This window comes from Mytilus galloprovincialis, chromosome 10, assembly GCF_965363235.1.
Source record: "Mytilus galloprovincialis chromosome 10, xbMytGall1.hap1.1, whole genome shotgun sequence".
NCBI lineage: Eukaryota > Metazoa > Mollusca > Bivalvia > Mytilida > Mytilidae > Mytilus > Mytilus galloprovincialis.
Window position 1 is genome coordinate 8651528 of NC_134847.1, and position 19865 is coordinate 8671392.

Consider the following 19865-nt stretch of genomic DNA (forward strand, 5'->3'; position numbering starts at 1 on the left):
AAATTTTTAGTTGGAGCCGTTAGACTGCTCTATAACTTGATATAATTTGTCTCAAAAGTTGAATTACACTGCACTGTGAGTATTTGTTAGATAATCACGCGCGATTTTATTATTTAACGGAAATGCTTTACGAAATAACTAAGATCAGTGTATTTGTACTCGTAACAAAAAGGAGAAAAGATCGGGCTGCCTCTCTTCAATTTTGTCCAGTTACCAAAGTAAAATCAAAATTAAATTGTATATGTCATTCCAACACTTACACTTGTTCTTTTATTTGTGTGGCAATTTTAATGACCATTTTAATTCAAAGCTTGGATTTGCATCCTTCATTCTCCAGTACGTTTGAATTTCTACATACATCACAGTCAGTAATTAAAGTTGTGTGTTAAACGTCAATACGAAAGCAAACAATCCATAGTAAAAAAGATATTTAGAGGGCACATATGTATCTTTCGTCTGACAGCACGTATACACCACAGTTATCGTTTTGTTAAAAAAATCGAAAAAAACAAATTATTTTTTTAAGACAAAACAGAGAAAAGAACTGATAAGTGCGGATAATCCATGCGCCTTGCCTCCTTTATGTTTCGATATCTTAAAAATTAATTATTCTTTTATCTATTATAACACGTGAAAACTACACCGGTGAGTTCCATACATGTCATAAACTTACAGCTGGTCCTGAACATGCATGAAGTATTTGCCACTGGACTTTAAACAACAATCAATCACACTACAACTTATAGTATATATAGTTGTGAAATACAAAATGTATATTATAATGATACATTTAGATAAATAAATAGAATACAAATACACACTACTTTATATAACTGACACAATTTAAAGGAATACTCTCTAAACTATATAAGTAGAGAAGCGAAACGTTTCTTTAGAATACTAAACAAACTTCCTAACAGTACATGTTTATTTAAGGGTTTTCCATGCGGCGCTCAAATATTTTGCATGGTCTTTTGGTATAGTGTTTAGACATATATGATATGATAAGAACCTTTAACGTATAATAGATTCACATTCGTTATTTTGCTCAATATAAAAAAACATAAGCATTAATTTATATTAAAAACTGAAGGTCAGACATCACTAATACGTGTATACACAAATTCATTGATTCTTTATTAACGTTTGGACCTTTTTATCAAGCATGATGAAAAGAGTAATTGTAAAATATAATAGGCATGGACTTTCTTACGTTATGGATCATTGATTTTGTTACCTGTTGACCCGGTTGATTACTAGCACGTGCCATTGAACTCGACCATTTTAACTAAAACAGATTTTATTTTAAATTAACGCCATATATATATACAATGTATATACAAAGTACTATATACATATTATATGGATAAGAAAATAAATATTATACGGATATATTGTTTGAATGAACATTTTTATACGGTGATACTTTAACACCGTCCCGACAGAGACTGAATCAGTATATGATCAGGTTTCGGGATCCGGGAAGTCTTTTTTCGAATTTCCAGATGTCGGGAATATTTTTGTTCCAACTTTAATAGAGTAACTCGCACGAAAAAAAATAAACATACAAAAAAAGCAACAGCTTCAACGGTAAACTAGGACATATATCAACAGAAAACGAATTAAAAAAACTGTCTTGCATAAAACAAAAATATGCATGACTGTTAATTTGCCTCTGCTGCATTTCTGTGGATTGTCTCAATGGCAATCATACATCATCTCCTTAACTTTTTTAGGTTACGTTTAGGATTTTCCGTTACTAATCTTCAAATACAAAAAACATTTTCACCAGTGTTCACAACATTTCAAGGTTAAATTTATGGCATACATTCTGGTGTGTATACAATTAACATACGTCTTTGCATTTAATTATCAATATATATTTATATAAACTAACATTTATTAAAAAATAAACAACATATATAGACGAATGATTTATTAGTTCCTCAACAAAACAAGAAAAGAAATAAAGAATCAACACAAGATTTAATTTTTTTTTTAATTAATCAAAATATACTTCAAATTCTAATATTAAAATACATATATACATGTATTAATCTAAAATGCATTATCGAGTAGAAGGGGCGCAACTAGTGGTATCAAACCGGTATACTGAACGGATCTAAACAGGGTCTGAAAATTTTGAATGTTCTTTTGTATCCATGGTCTGTTTTGGTCTGACACGGTCTTGACGGGTCTAAACAACCCGCTAGACGATTCAGTCTTTTCCGTCTTGACATGCCTTAACGAACTGATTTACCAGATGAGGCTATCGATCTGAACGGCGATTTAACGATCTTAAATATCTTGACGATTTTTTCTAGCGGTAAATCCAGTCAATCAAGATGTGATCAGTTTCCGTTTTACGTTCTAAAAATCTTTCTATATTTACAATTAAGTTGAATTATAAATACAAAGAGTGCTTGGCAGTGGCAGATCCAAGGGGTCCGGGGGTTGGAACCCCCCCCCCTTTTTTTTTGGCCGATAAATGCATTTGAATTGGGACATATAGTTGGACCCCCCCCCCCCCTGTTTTTAAAATGGCTGGATCTGCCCCTGCTGGGTGTCTTTCAAACAACCAACTAATCATGCTAATGATGGATGGTTAAATAATTGCCATAAAAGCAGTTAAAACAATATAAAACATCTAACATTTAACCTTATTTGCAATGCTTGAGCAAAAATGACTGTAGTCTATGTATATATTGTACAAGGCTGAATTAAAATTACCTCATACCAGGTTTCACCAATGGCAATAGACCTGACTGTTGTCTAATATACTTGATTGTTGATCATTCTGATTATCTGTCCAAGTACAAAACTATGCTAACAAGAAATTGCACATGAGCATATAGAAAGTACCTGAAAAGTTTCAGATTGTTTAATGTCTGAAGTAGTTTCTACTGTTCAATGAGGATCATAAGATGCAGGGGGAAGGAAACACTCTTATCATGTTTTAATCACAACAACCAATGCAATAGTCACATGGTGTTCCTTCGTCCCTTATACATTTTGTACCCGCCCTTTAATATATTAAAGCCCTTAGAATGTATATGTTAAAGTAGTCTCAGAATCAATGTATGTAGAATAATGCCGGTATAAACATTAAAATGTTATCATACATTTATCCTCCTTTGGTGTGGAATAAGAGCAAATTACCTGCTAAGCTTCTATTTTATTGTGGGACTATGGGAAGAAAGGGGTACTATTTAAAGTATTTTTAGGCAAGACAGAAAATTAAAGTACAGGGCCTTTTGCTGTAGGTCTATTGTTAACGACTGTTAAAAAAACAGGCCCCACTAGTCATGCCATGTACTAGCGAACAGTTCGGAACTTCCCGTGGCTTCTCAAAATTTGGCAACCTACATCTCAATTGCAAATTTAGTAAGTACAATTTTGACTTGATTCGACATATTGACAAACATGATAACATAAGTGACACACTGACGACATTAAAAGATCAATGTAGGATAAAAAAAATTAAATCAAATATCAAATAGTTTAGGGGTGTGGTGGATGGGTAAACATTGCTGCAAGTTTTGCTTATCTCACATCAATTTTACATGTATATTCAATCATTTTTTTCCAAAATTAAGTAAAGAAGGTGGGGGAGGGGGGCAGTGAAAAAACTATGTTAATTAAGTTTTGTTTATTCCACATTGAACTTTTGATGTCGTCCACAAGATCTTGTGAGCTTAACGTTGAATATAGGAGGAGAATTATAAAACAAAATATATTGTCAAGTCCAAAATTTAGCCATTTCAAGGATCTATCAGGCTGATAATGTAGCTGTAGCACTGGCTATTATTAGAATCTTAATTGTATCGAGTAAATCAAGGAGACAGTAGGAAAACTTATAAGATGTTTCCTAATAATCATGATTACAAAAGAGCTTGACACGAATTTTTAACTGAAGGTCTGTCCGATTGGTAAAATTTTGATTGCACTTAAATGAATACATAAGTGACCCCCCCCCCTTCCTCCCCCGCCCATAATAAGTGTCCAAGACTTTAATTCTTCTCTGATTTAAGCTAGGATGTGTATAGTATTAAGTAAGTCAGTAATTTTTATTGGGTTGAAATCCAAAATCATAGGATTGATACCAAGACAATACACATTGGTTATACACAAACATCATGACAAACATACAGACATATATATCATACCAAATTCATAAAGATTGTACTATATATATATATACACAGCCATGTATCACCATCATTGCTGGTGATCCGATGGATAAATCTGTTGTAGAGTTGTCACTGACTTAGACGTTCTTATACATATAATAATTTCTGTGACTGTATCTTGCATTAATTTGTACTGAACAATAACATCTCCATGGCTTATATATCATGTAATGTAGTACGACGCTACATTAAAACTGACGAGGAAAGGTAACACACGGCCACCGAAAACTTTATTCATTGTGAGGCCAAGGTGGTCGTGTGGTCTAGCCGGCGGGACGGCTACAAAAGGGGGGGTAGGGGGGTTCTAACTATGTCCCCCTGCAAATACATTGATCGTCCCAAAAAGGGGGGTCTAACCCCCCTGGATCCGCCACTGATGTATGATAATGTCATGTAGGCCTATGTCTCCGATTCATTTCTTCATAGTTTTATCTTTTATATAAAGCGGCCGTGACTGATTTGTAGACAAATCCTTGTTTATAACAGAGGCCTATTTTAAAATACTCTTCTTCTTCTTCTTTAAGTTTTCCAGTTTTCCATCTGAATAAAGATGATTAATAACTGGTGCATACGTGGCCTATTTATTAAAATTAAGTTATATTTACAAACAGTGCAAAGAACAGATGTAGTGATTAAAACTATGTACATGAGATGAAGTTTTTTAAATAATAGTGGAGAGAACAGCATATGTTAGCTGATCTCTGAAAGAGTCGACTGTCTGTGTATTTACTACTGTGGTTGGTAAAAGATTCCATTGAGTTATTGTGTATGGGAAGAATGAAAATCTGTACGAGTCTTTTGATGTATAAATATGTCTGAAGGTGTGAGAATGATGTTTTCTGGTTCTTGAGTCTGATGGAATGAGAATTGTGCTAGATGGTATAGCAACAAGTTGATGTGTGATCTTGTACATCATAACCAGTCGTGCACGCAGTCTGCGTTGTGTCAAAATAGGCCAGTTTAGTGTGTTCAGCATGTTTGATACACTACTAGTATTATGATACCTGTTGCAGGCATACCGAGCAGCTCGCCTTTGGACCATCTCTATCTTTGAAATAGATTCTGAAGTGTGGGGGTCCCAAACTGAGCAAGAGTATTCGAGTTTGGGACGGACAAGTGCTTGGTATGCCTGGCTCTTGATGTTTTGGTTTGATGTTTTCAGATTTCTTCGAAGGAAGCCGAGAGTTTTGTTGGCCTTTGATATATTGTCATCTATGTGTTTGTCCCATTTAAGGTTTGATTGTAATGTGATGTCTAAGTACTTAGCAGATGTAACAGATTCTAGTATATGATTGAGGAGAGTGTAATTATGTTTTAAAGGTTGACGTTTACTCAGTGTACCACTTCTGAACTTTTTTGTATTTATTTTCAATACTTAAATCCCCATTCTTGATTCCAGACCGGGTTCCGGACTAACTCTCAATCATATACGTAAATGATCGTAAAGTGTATTCTCGAAAGCTTGACAAATGGAATACGAAAACCCGGAAAAATCACCGTTGCCGTTTTTTACACTATGACGCAACTCATCCATGGACGCTCGTCGGCTGCTGAATTCATGTTTTACAGTTAAAAAGAATGGAAAGATGTATACTAGTCTGATAGATAATACGAGGACCTCTGGTTTTTCAAAACTGTTGGATCAACAAGTTATTATAAACAGATAAATTGAAATGGTTTTGCTTGTCGATTAACTTGAAGAAACCGGGTTTTAAACAAGAAAGTTGTGCGTCTTTTTGATGGATTATTTACATACCCGCTATTTTGTACTTGGAAAGCGCACCGAAAGGTAAATATTATCATGCAAATATTTAAGAAGATGCTAGTGGTATACTTTTCACGAAAAAACATTTGAATTTATAAATTTCATCGCATGCAAACCCGAAAATCAGTCTGACAAAGATCAGAAGATTGGCAAGAACGGACGCACTGCCAAAACGGCCTACTTTTTTAACAACACGTCTCCCTTTCTAAAAATGTCCCACTCTTGTTAAGGGAGCTACCATGTGAGTTTTATTGGAGGTGGGGGGTCACCATGTCACATATTCCCTATATACCTTAATATAATACATATTTAATACATATATATAGGATTTTTTTTTCTGAGACAAGTGCCTGTGTGGGGGGTGCTTGGATGTTATTTGAAAAATATGCGGAACTGGAGTTCTGTCAACTTTAAAAAAAAAATGCAGGATAACATTTTTATCGTAGCCCCCACCCCATAAAAGTCAAGTGGTGGCTTCCTTACCAACTCGTCCTGCTTTAAAAAAAAATTGCCCTACTTTATATAAAAATGGTTAAAATCTGTAAAATATACTCCTGCAAAGAATGGCCTTGCCCAACTTGCATGACTTGGGTAAAATCCAAATGAATATAATTAATATTTAATTTATATAAAAAATAAAAGTCTGCAAATTTGCCCTTATTTACATAAATTTGTACTTATCTAGACTACCTAGTTCAAATAATTATGACTTCTTGAAAGGCTATTACATTTTTTTTATTTGACGCCTTACTGTACATTAGAGTAAAGCGTCCAAAAAATAATATTATAATAGCCTTTCAAGACGTCATAATAATTTGGACTACTAGACTACCCAGAAATTATAAAACACTGATATAAAAATTTAATATACATAAAATTGATAATGGAAATGAAGAATGTGTCAAAGAGACAACAACCCGACCATAAAGCAGACAACAGCAGAAGGTCACAAACATGTCTTCAATGCAGCAAGAAATTCCGGAGGCGTCCATCAGCTGGCCTCTAAACAAATATATATACTAGTTCAGTGATAATGAACGCCATACTAAACATGCTAAACTCCAAATTGTACACAAGAAACTAAAATTAAAAATAGAACAAGACTAACAAAGGCCAACAGCTCCTGACTTGGGACAGGCGCAAAATTCAAGCGGGGTTAAACATGTTTATGAGATCTTAACCCTCCCCCTATACATGTACCTCTAGCCAATGCAGATGTATGATATCTATTGATTTAAATTGATGTGTCATTTCTGAAACCATGATTGTGGATTCATATTTATTGTTAAATTATTATGTACATGTAATTTATGTATTTATTTAGTGTATCATAATCTATTTGAACTTTTTTTTAGCTTACTCAAAATCAAGCTGTTTGGGCCTCCTCTTGTACATGGGAAGTGGACTCCTTGAGAAGGTGAAAGGTCTGCTTTACATGTACGTAATGTTAATATAAAAATACAAAAAATGTGGTGATTATGGTGATAGTGAATGAGAAAATAGAGGAATTTTTAAAAGTGTAAATTCACTTTTTTCCACTTATAAATCTGTCATATTGTAATTATGATAATAATGTTTAAATTACATAATTAGGGAGCTACCATTTGATTTTTAGGGGGGGGGGGGGGCTAGGATGAAAAATTTTGTCCTGCATTTTTTTTCAGTTGTAATTTCTGTCCTGCCTTTTTATTTTTCACTCTATTCGGTCCTGCCTTTTTTTTATTAGTTTATTCCGACTTTTTTTTACCTAAATTGTCATCCTGCATTTTTTTTGCAAAGTGTCTCATCCTGCCTTTTTTTTACACTCAAAACTTCTGTCCTGCCTATTTTTTTCAAATTTCATCCTAGCCCCCCCCCCATAAAAAGCAAATGGTAGCTCCCTTATTTTCAAAATAAAATATTGTTTAGGTTGCTATAAACAGTTTCGTATAAAAACTAGGGGTTATTCCCCAACTAAAAATAGACATGGAGGGAAGTCCCTTTTTATCAACATAATTGGTGAAAAAGTATCATGTTTTTTGTATTTGGTTGTAAAGATATATTAATTAACTTCAATTAAAGCAGGTTGAATGATTAAAATAATTAAAAAAATTAGATTAAATATACATGATGATGTTTTGAGGGGAGACAACACTGTAAACAGTCTGTTTTTTTTTGGCAGTGAAAATTGAAAACTTATTTGCAGACACTGTAGCTCTTTATGGAGCAGGCGAACGTACCCTGAAGCATGAATTTTTTGAAAGACCAGGTAAAAATCTATGAAATTCATACAACTTTGATTATGAAAAATGTGCAGGTATCATGTCTTCAGGGGTGTGCACATGACCTGATTTCAGGTTATTGTCGAGCCTGCAACTTTTGTTGCAGAAAGCTCGACATAGGGATAGTGATCCGGCGGCGGCGGTGTTAGCTCACTTCTTAAAAGCTTTATATTTTAGAAGGTGGAAGACCTGGATGCTTCATACTTTGTATATAGATGCCTCATGTTACGAAGTTTCCGTCAGTCACATGTCCAATGTCCTTGACCTCATTTTCATGGTTCAGTGACCACTTGAAAAAAAAGTTCAGATTTTTCGTAATGTTGAATTCTCTCTTATTATAAGTAATAGGATAACTATATTTGATATGTGCGTACCTTGAAAGGTCCTCATGTCTGTCAGACAGTTTTCACTTGACCTCGACCTCATTTCATGGATCAGTGAACAAGGTTAAGTTTTGGTGGTGAAGTCCATATCTCAGATACTACAAGCAATAGGGCTAGTATATTCGGTGTATGGAAGGACTGTAAGGTGTACATGTCCAACTGGCAGGTGTCATCTGACCTTGACCTCATTTTCATGGTTCAGTGGTTATAGTTAAATTTTTGTGTTTTGGTCTGTTTTTCTCATACTACATGTATATGCAATAGGTCTACTTTATTTGTTGTATGGAATGATTGTAAGGTGTACCTATCTAGCAGGCAGATGTCATGTGACCTTGACCTCATTTTCATGGTTCAGTGGTCAAAGTTAAGTTTTTGAGTTTTGGTCTTTTTATCTAATACTATATGCCATAGGTATCTATATTTGGTGTATGGAAATATTTTATGATCTTTATGTCAGTCGCGCAGGTTTTATTTGACCGTGACCTCATTTTCACAGTTCATTGCACAGTGTTAAGTTTTTGTGTTTTGGTCTATTTTTCTTAAACTATAAGTAATAGGTCAACTATATATCTTGTATAGAAGCATTGTTAGCTGTACATGTCTGCCTGGCATGGTTCATCTGACCTTGACCTCATTTTTAAGGTTCATTGGTCTTTGTTTAGTTATGTTGGTTAATGTTAAGTTTATGTGACAGTTGTATTAAAGCTTAGCTTTATACTTAGGACTATCAACATAATATCAATGATTAGTATAGAAGGCGAGACATTTCAGCGTGTGCACTCTTGTTTAAGCTTAAATTAGGCAATGTTTTTCCCAGTTTCTCTGGATAAAACTTTTTTATACTATTAAAAATACACTTTTTTTTATTCCATTATAAACTAGAGAACATTCTGATTCCAGTGATATCTAGTTTTATACAAGTATCTTTATTAATCAGTCCACCACTAAGGGTCACTTATACATGGTCCCTCAAAATATGACGTCATAGAAAAAAACTGTTGATTGCACCCTTAACAAGAAAAGAAAACTCTCCACCAGAAATCAAGTGACATCAAAGTTAACTGTTAACATGTACAACAATAGGTCACTTTACATCCTTCAACAATGACTATGAGCAAAGCCAATACTGCATATTCAGTTTTTAAGGACCCTATATGAGAATCACAAATTTGTAAATCAATTCAAACAAGAAAACTAAGAGACTGATTTATACAATGTAAAATATAAAAAAACAGAACAAAAAGAAATATGATAAACAGCAAGATAAGACAAATTGAACCACTAAATTACACTTATTTAGTTAGAAATATGTGTCGGATGACCTCTTGCTAACTAACATGCCAACATGACTAAAAATAGAACATAGGGGTAAAATGCAGTTTTTGGCTTGTACATGTATCTCTGAAAGCAGAAACTAAAGCATTCAGAGCAAATTTGACCTGGAGTTAAAATGTTTACCAGGTTAAGAAGAGCTATCCTTTTTTTTCATGGAAAGTTTGTTGGTCTAGTTTAAAAGATCAAAACTAAGCCAATTTTGCAAGATCAAATATTAAATGCAATTTTGGCAGATATTATAACTTCATTTCATGAAACATTATTTCTTTTAGCATTTTCAAAGAATGTACAAGTACAAGTACTTTGAGAAGTAGGAGAAGATAAGCAACAGAACAGAATTCATTTTGGTCATTGCTGTCTAGATTATATAGTGGATTCATAGATTGTCATTATATTGATTTATGTGCATATGAGCACAGAGGAGCAGTAGTCAATGACTAATTTTGTGATGAGAGGTATGTTTATATTAAAATGATGCCTAGTTTATTGATAATTTTGCTCTCTTGTCAAACTCGGTAAATCATGGACATGTAGTTTCCAAGATTTATTTTAAAATTTGAGGTCATAGAGTTCCAAGTTTTGATTCTTGTTGTGGGCAAGTTTGAAAATTATCCATGTTAACAGTTAGAAGTGACAAATTGATTTTTTTACAAAACCATAAACAATTTAACTAAGATTTAACCCTTTCCTCCATGGAATTTTTTTTTTACAAACTTGATTCGCATAGGATTTTTTCAATAAAAAAAAAATCATCAGGTTTAAAGTATTAATGCATTGTAAAAACGAACATTTCATCAATGAAATTCAAGTCAGATATTCTCCTGAATATCCTTTTCATATTGGATACAATTTTTTTAAAGTCTTTTTTAATATGCAGACATTTTGTAGTCAATGCGTTTCAACTGAGGTACTACACAGGCGTCACAAGGCGTCATTATGGAGTAAAGGGGTGGGGTCAAAAAGCGTCATTATGGAGGAAACGGTTAACCTCAAACTAATTAAAACAGAAAATGTTTTAGTTCTAATCTATAGCGTTATGCCCTTTATATACACAGAAAAAAGTCCCATAAAATCTAACTTGAGGAAATTTCAAAAGTGGCATTTTATATTTCCTTTGGAAATTAACATTGGAAGGGGAGATAACTCCGCAAAAATGAGTCCTTTTTTGGTCAGTTTTTGGTTGATTTTCTTGAAATTTATGTAAAGGCTTAAGCACGATACTTTTATGGAGTTATAAGTTTGTATTTGACTAAATTATATAATCATGATAATCTCCTGCTCATGAAATGTACAAAACCGAAGTGTTACAGGTATTATTTTTTTTTGGTGCATTTTTCATTAAAGAAATTGCAAATTTGAAGCTTTGAGACCATTTTGAAAAAATAATGTGAATATTTGGTATTGTTTATATCTGTATATTATATTCTTTCAGCATCTTACTTGTCTAAAGAAACTTTAAACCACAAAATGAAGAATACGTGCTTAATTATTTTTATCAAATTTGAGATTCTTAATTACCTTGACACCAAGCAATAGGTATGGGCTTTGCTCATTGTTGAAGGCCATACAGTGACCTATAGTTGTTAATGTCTGTGTCATTTTGGTCTTTTGTGGATAGTTGTCTCATTGGCAATCATACCACATCTTCTTTTTTATAATAACTTATGGTAAAGTGATTAATATTGTGCAATTGTAGTTATAATATAGGGATATTGCATGAATATTGTCATGAGTAAAATTTATATTGCACGAGCTTCGAGTGCAATTTTTGTTCTACAAGGGACAATATTTCCCAATATTCATGCAATAATTTTGAAGATGTATTGCACTGGTGCAATATTATAGGGTTATTGCATGAATATTGGGGAATATTGTCCCGAGTTGAATTTTATATTGCATAAGCTTGCGAGTGCAATATATGTTCTACGAGGGACAATATACCCCAATATTCATGCATTAACCCTTTTATTGTATAGCAATATAATATTTGAAAGTAAAAATTGGTTTAAACTAAGAGTTTGTCATTGATAACGTCATGATTTTTTGAAGATTTTTGCACTAGTGCAATATTATCAGATTATTACATGGCATTTTTCATATCGCATGTATTATCAGCCCTAGGTTCAATATCAGCCCAAGAGCCGCATGGCTCGAGGGCTGATATTGACCGAGGGCTGATAATACATGCGATATGAAAAATGACATGTTATGATCTTTTTATCATATGCTTCAACAGTAGAGAAAAATAACAGATTCATATATTGATCCTTCTACGTGGTTCCCGAAAAGATCTTGAAAGAGTAAAAAGTTCACGGACGTCGGACCCAAAATTTGATACATTCAATAAGAAATCTTTCTATCATATGCCTCAACAGAGAGGGAAAAAAAACCAACATTTTAATATGGACGAATCGACAAAAAACTAATTCAACAATATACATGATGAAAATTGTTTGCAAAAGTCAACTTTTTTTAAAGTAACTTTCTAAATTATGTTTCAGAAAAACTTAAAAAATGCATTTATTTAATATTTTTTTTTAATTTAATTTAATTATTTTACACAATATACTTTCCAGTATTCATATAATTGTTTTGTACACTAGTTTGTAATGTTTTTCACTGAAAACGTAGCATTAAGGTGTATTTTCCGGAATTTGCCGAGTATCACCGGAATGCCATGTGATAACGTTACGGAAAGGCATGTGATAACAATCGAAGCATGTGATAAACTTTTCATATCAGCCCGCTAAGCACCATTGCCACCAATTCGAAAAATATAGAAAATACTTTAATTTAATGCTATTATCATACGGTAAAAATCATATGTTATTAAGTCTAAGTATATGATAATAGAATTTATTGCACGCTAACTTTTAGTTATTTTCTGTGGGAAATATTATATTGCTATGCAATAATAGAATTTATTGCACACTAACTTTTGGTTACTTTCTGTAGGAAATATTATATTGCTACATGTATGCAAAAATTCTTATAATTAGTGCTTCACTTAAATGTTGACAAGTTCCTTACTCCTTGATACAGGTCCTAATTTGGATTGTAAATAAATATTTGACATATTATATGTTTCTGAATAAATGTAGTCAAAGAACTTGAAATTGGTTACACAGCTACTTTTGCATCTATGTACTATTTCTGAACCAAAAAATATGTAGTACTGTAGCTTCGGAGGCAACGGCATCAACAATGTATTAGTTTGTGATTAGGTCTAGTTTATGGTGAACCACATGTGATAGGATAATCATATTTGGTATGCAGTTGTATAAGCATTGGCACATCTCATTTCCATGGAGATTATTTGGCCCTGCCTTCTCAGTCATGGTCTATTGACTTCGAAACTTTTGCTCATACATGTATTAGTTTGTGATTAGGTCAGTTTATGGGGAACCACAATTGGTAAGTCAATGATATTTGGTATGAAGTTGTATAAGCATTGGTATATCTCATTTCCATGGAGATAATTTCGCTCCGCCCCCTTAGTCATGGTCTATTGACTTTGAAATTTTTTCTAAGTTATCATGTATTAGTTTGTGATTAGGTCAGTTCAAGGGGAACCATTAGTGGTTGGGCAATGTTAATTGGTATTCAGTTGTATAAGCATTGGCACATCTCATTTCCATGGAGAATATTTGGCCTTGCCCCCTCAGTCACAGTCTAATGACTTTGAACCTTATCTTAGTTTACATGTACAAATGTATTAGTTTGTGATTAGATCAGTTTAAGATAAACTGCTTATGTTTAGTCAATAATATTTGGTATGCAAATTTATTGGCATTTGCAAGTATTGTTTCCATGGAGATTATATAGCCCCACCCCCTCATCATGGTTCATTGACTGTGAAACTTTTACATAGTTTACACATTAATGTTTGTAATTAGGTTTGGGAACGACTTATACATGTAACGTACCTAAATGTTACAATAATTTTTAAGTAAAGAAAGTTATGATACTAAATATCAAAAGTAAATGTCCAGTACTACAGATTTTAAATACAGAAACATTACCTATGCAAAAGTAGCAGTTTATATGAATTCAAGAATTGAATCTACATGTATATTCAATTAAAGATTTCTTGCTGTTGTGCAATACACTGGGCTGTTGCGCAATAATTGGTTAATCTGTTGTCAGACTGCAAACAAACAATAATTTCTCAATGTCACATGTATATCAGAAATTTATAAAAAGAAAACTAAAAGGAGGTTTTCTTAATAGCTATAAATCGGTCATCAAAGTTTAACGAAATTTTAAGGATACATGTATTTCCAAAAACTTGAAAGTCACCCCTTTTCTTATGACATGTATGAAGAAAATCTTATAACTCAGAAACTGACAAACTTAAATTTATAAAAATCAAATGGGAGCTTACAACAAAAAATATGAACAATTTAACTAAGTTTCATGATATTCAGCATTTTTATGTCCCACTCAACGAAGTTTTGGGGGTATAATGTTTTTGACCTGTCTGTCTGACGTCCAGTCCTGTTTCTTGTCATCACAACTGTTCTCAAACCACACAACAGAATTTCATGAAATCTTTTTAGATAATAAGGACATACAATGTAGATGTGCATATCGACAGGAAATTAAGATTCAATTTATTTTTTTTAGGAGTTAGCCCCTTTGAACTTATTTGCTTTAATGTACTACTTCAACAGTTTGTTATTGCAACTCTCCTGAATCCACACAACAGAATTTCATGAAACTTTGTAGATAATAAGGACATACTATGTAGATGTGCATATCAACAGGAAATTACAATTCATTTTTTTTTCTAGGAGTTATGCCCCTTTGAACTTATTTGCTTTATTACTACTTCAACAGTTTGTCATTGCAACTCCTCTGAATCCACACAACAGAATTTCATGAAACTTAGTAGATAATAAGGACATCTATGTAGATGTGCATATTGAAAGGAAATTATGATTCAATTGAAGTTTATCAATTGCCAAGGTACATTGAAAGGTTGTTCTTTTATTAAAATCTGCACATACATGTATATAGGATTTTTTTATAAGCTTAAACTTGATCTTCTTTCTGTTGTTAGCTTACATTTTGTTTCAATTTACTTAAAAGTAAAAGTATATAGGAAAGGTATAAATTAGTGAGCATCGGTTCATACTACATATAGTTTTTGTCTGGACTTCTTGATTAATTTATATATATATATATATACAATTTTAGCTTGTTACCAAATGAAAGGAAAGGACATTATTGGCAAGGATTGATATTACTGTTGAACATGTATGTCATGTAGGTGTGAATGCCCTGCAAAACAGACCTGATATCAAAGTAAGTTCATCTGTAGAATTGCAGTTAATTTAAATAATTTTATGTTATCTACCTAAAACTGTTTCAAGTTTAATTGTACATGTACAGTGTTTTTCTCACTTTCTGATTCAATGCATGCATTAAGCCTTACTCTGCTCGCCTCCTTCTGCTCCATACACACACACTTGAGATGTCAGAAATTCAGACTATCATAGCATTTACATTACAAACTTACCTAGTCAGACTGGCCAATATTATGTTTTGATAAGTTAACGTTGTTATTTAGAAAACATAAAATATTTGCCACTGGACATTCAAATAAGCAAAAAAAAAAACGACCAGTTAATGATTTTGCATTAACAGAATGAATTTGCAAACATATAACAATTAGCTTATGTAATTCATGGAAGTTAGATTTATATTCTTTATTAATATTTTATTTCAGTTACCATCACAGTGAACATGGTGAAGAATAACCAATACCATGAATACAGGACACAGAAGACTACCTCACAAACTTGGGAATTTTACAAAAAATAGAACGTTTAAATTTACAAAGAAGACATTTATTTTGACATTCATAGACTTGGAAAGTAGAGAAATTATAATGTGAATATAAATCCTTGGAAATAAAATTTTGAACTTTGAAGAAGATTGAAGATTATGTTTGTTCTAAGAAAGTTTGAAGAAAAAGGATACATTCAAAACTGTAAAAAGGAAACATTACAGTATTCTCAATTTATACTCTTGAGATCAATTACTCTTGATATATAATTAAAAGGACTTATAAAAGTAAGAACATTTGGTTGAATTGCCAATGAGAAAAATATCCACCAGAGTTCACATGATGTGATAGTGAGCTATTATAGGTCACCATATGTCCTCCAACAATGAAAAAAATGAACTATATAGTGTGTTGTGAAACGGTTTGGACATGACAAATAGAGAAAACTAAGAGCCTTATTTTATCAAGTTAATACATGAAAGCAAAATATGAACCAAAGACCACCACTGAAATACTTTTGATTATTGTTGATTTACTCTTGAAATATCATGTAAAATGTTTAAAAAGATACCATCAATATTCAACTTGTTAAACAACAAGTCACTGTATGACAGAAAGTTCTTTGACAAAATCCTTGTATGTGTATTGCATCAGAATATTTTTTTTAGATAGAACACTAGGAGACTATATACATGATATAAGGAAATGCAAATAAAAAGTATCATCACCTTAAAAAAAAGTATAGCATTTTATCATTGACAGTTCCATCAAAAGTTCAGCAATACAATGCAACTGTTACATAAAAATCAAACTATACTATAATAAGTGTGTTATATATACTACAATAAGTGTGTTATATACTATAATATATATATATTATAATGCATAATTATAATAGACGTTATACGTCCGTGGTACAAAACATCCGTATTATGTCCTTGGTACTAAACGTCCGTAATACGGACGTGGTACTAAATATCCGTATTACGGACGTTTTACGGATGGGAAGCAACGGACGTTTTACGTCCGTGGTACTATTCGTCCGTAGACGTGCCGTATAATACGGACGTTTTACGGATTTTTTACGGACGTAAAACGTCCGTAGCTATTTTACCTGTGTATGTAGCAGTTTTTGAAACATATAAGGGTCTATTCTTAGAAATTCTAAAATGCAGTCTGTTTGGCAGAATTTTATTTCTTAATTTTTTTCTCAGATATATGCAGTAAATGCAATCAACCAAGCTGGAGAAAAACTGGGAAAAATCTATTACGCGTCATCAGCAATTGAATGTAAGACTTGTTTTATTTATATATACTATTGCGGTGATATTAACTTCTAACAGCGTTGAAGAAAAATTAGTATATGCATGGAAAATAACTCTGGAGTTGCTAAATAAGTGGTGCGCTACTGTTCCAATACCGTTAAATCCTTAAAAATGCATCCATTTGAAACAAAAACTGGTTAAATGGTTTTTATCCACTTAATCAGACTAGACAGTAGGCAATCAGCGTTTTTACGATATGTATGTCAAATAGTATGAGAAAAAATCAGGTTTTTCAATATTAGTTAGGTACTTCGCGAAAGAATGATGTGCGCTGTATGTCAATGAAATATATAGTATTTCTGTAAGAATTAATCTTTTTTTGCATTTATCTTACTTTTGTAATTGAAGTGGCTCATAACTTTGCTGCCTTTTTTATATATATATATATGTTGTTTTTTTCTTTCATTATTTCATCAACCCTGTATATTTTCCAATTTTGTCTATGAAATGTATGTAGGTGTACAACCTCATATTTATCACTTCTTATATTTCTTGAAGCGCCATTTGGTCTTTTTTGATATAATCATTCAAGATTCTTAAAGAGTCTTCACATTGTTCATGGGTCGAATTATGATTGAAAATGGTCTCATCTATTCAGATTTGTATAATTCTATCCTAATACATGTATATCAAGATATCTTTGCAACGTATTTTAGATAGAAACTTTATTTTTTAGCACAACCACAAGTGTCATCTAAAGGATATTCAATTGAAACAGTAGTTGGAGCTGCAGTTGGTTGTGTTGTATTCAGTGGCATTGTAGTTGGCCTTGTATGTTGTTTAATCCGGAAGCGCAGACGAAATATAATTTCTAAACGAGCAAGTATGTTTTCGTTATTGCTGTGGCACTGCTGTAACAATCTAGGGAATGTATATCGAATTATTTAGCATTTGTTCCATTAGTAGATGTGAATGTGTTGTTGTTTATAAACATTAACAGTTCAGTAATCAAAACCCTCGAATAAGAAGATACCAATTGATTTAAAAATAAAACCAAGATTGTAAAAAAGAGATTATTACATAGCCATTAAAGTGAAAAAAGTCCTTGTGACAATATGTGACGTCATGAAATATTGACGGCTTTTGTTCCGTCCGATATAGTGTATTATTCAAATGTTTTATCGCAATTTCAGTTACAATAAATTACATATAAAGTCTGACTTTCGTTTTTATCTCTGTGAAGGAGTCATAGTATAAGGCAGTGCCAATAAAATAACTAAACATGACATATAGGTGATTGTTATATTGGTATAAAATTGCATAGAGGATATTCCTTTAAACTGAGTTGTTACTACTGTTTTTTCAGAAGCAAATCATACCCAAGAAGAGTCAAAAATGTATGTATAATTCGTATTTCTACTTTTTTGCCATTGTGCATGGTGTTTACATAATATAACAAGTTCTATTAATCAGTTAATATAAAAATGACCTAACAAAATAATCGTTATAGATTAATCAGATGTACAACTATTAACAGTATGATTTGCGATAGTAATTGATAAAAACGAAAAGATGTAAAAGGGAAACTCATAATTGGTGACAACTCCGTGGTAAAAGACATAAACAGTTGTATATTAACACTACAAAGATACGAAAGATTGAGCAATACAATCTTCAAGAAAAAGCAAATAATTTCCTGCCAACAACATTTTTTTCCGGATTGGTCTAGTGATTGTACAATAAGTAACTCTTTTAGTTTCTAATCTTGTGTGTTTTATATCTTTAAGATATTCATGCGAAGAACTGATCCGTTAGCGATTCCAGACTTAATAGTTTATACATTAATCGTTTTTGTGCACTTAAATATGTGGTACATGAACAAGACCTTTGACTTTGAGTGATCAAATCAATTATAATGTTAAAGTTTTGGGCAATTATAAAATATATTTACCAATTCTGGCACCATCAATGCCGAGAACTACAATTCTCAATATTCATAATGACAATAATGAGTACGTCGTAAATTGACAACTGCAACGTTATTTAGTCTAGTAAAAAAAAAATAATAAAAATATGATCCATCTACAAAGTACATTGCTGAGGCAATATATTTCGAACATACCTAAATTTTTGTAGTGGGTGCCAATACGAAGAAGTGGGGCTGGACAATGTTTCTGCTCAACAAGAACTTGGAATAAAAGATAGTCAAAATGTGTATGACCAGATTGATAGAATACCTACAGTAGATAAACAATATGAAAATATGATTATCTGATCTATGTTTCTATTTTATCAACGTATGATTTACATTTATGGCGTAAACATACAACATGGTCAAATCAATATTGCAACAAAATTATGTATTATTATATGTATATTTCAACCCATCAGTGTACAAGAAACTGAAAATTCTTCCCTATCACATATTTTACAAGGGTGGGATTGCTCAATCATTGGTTTTCCGTAAAATATTGTGGTATATGTTTTCTATTTCCCTCTGTTTAGCTTATGTTTATCTCTTTTTAACCTTGGGCTTTCTTTTCTGTAAGATTTATCACCAAAATATGATATGTTTACAAAACTAAATGTAAATGCTGACATATATGATGAGTATATTTATCTCTTTATTATGAATCTTATTTGCTGAAACTATTTTTGTTCGTAATATATACAAAATGTTTTTTTCTCTTTTTTTCTCTTTTATTACCAATTATACCACACCTTCTTTTTAAATTAGTTGAAATAATGTTAAATGTAACACATGATTTAGTATCAAAGGAGAAACAATTGATGATTGCTTTGACACATTATATTTGCACTATATTTATTGATATCCAAGCTTGATAAACAATTAGGTCATTTAACTCAGTTACGT

General features: G+C 32.2%; 1 protein-coding gene and 1 long non-coding RNA gene across 5 annotated transcripts in view; both read left to right on the forward strand.

Annotated features, from left to right (window-relative positions):
* LOC143048860 (uncharacterized) overlaps positions 1 to 19653 on the forward strand; it is a 107955-nt gene extending 88302 nt beyond the window's left edge. The window contains exons 3-6 of the mRNA XM_076222728.1: positions 16940 to 17015; positions 17727 to 17873; positions 18357 to 18387; positions 19127 to 19653. Coding sequence (XP_076078843.1) covers positions 16940 to 17015; positions 17727 to 17873; positions 18357 to 18387; positions 19127 to 19265 — 393 coding nt within the window. The 3' untranslated portion in view covers positions 19266 to 19653. The remainder of the gene's footprint in view (positions 1 to 16939; positions 17016 to 17726; positions 17874 to 18356; positions 18388 to 19126) is intronic.
* Positions 5527 to 15872, forward strand: LOC143049766 (uncharacterized). 4 transcript variants are annotated; one of them, XR_012970307.1, is made up of 6 exons: positions 5527 to 5979; positions 7311 to 7392; positions 8117 to 8203; positions 10207 to 10389; positions 15134 to 15241; positions 15666 to 15872. It is a non-coding gene; the product is annotated as an uncharacterized LOC143049766 (long non-coding RNA). The 4 variants fall into 4 exon arrangements; XR_012970308.1 differs by having other exon boundaries at positions 8141 to 8203; XR_012970305.1 differs by lacking the exon at positions 8117 to 8203.
* Positions 19654 to 19865: the final 212 nt, after the last annotated feature.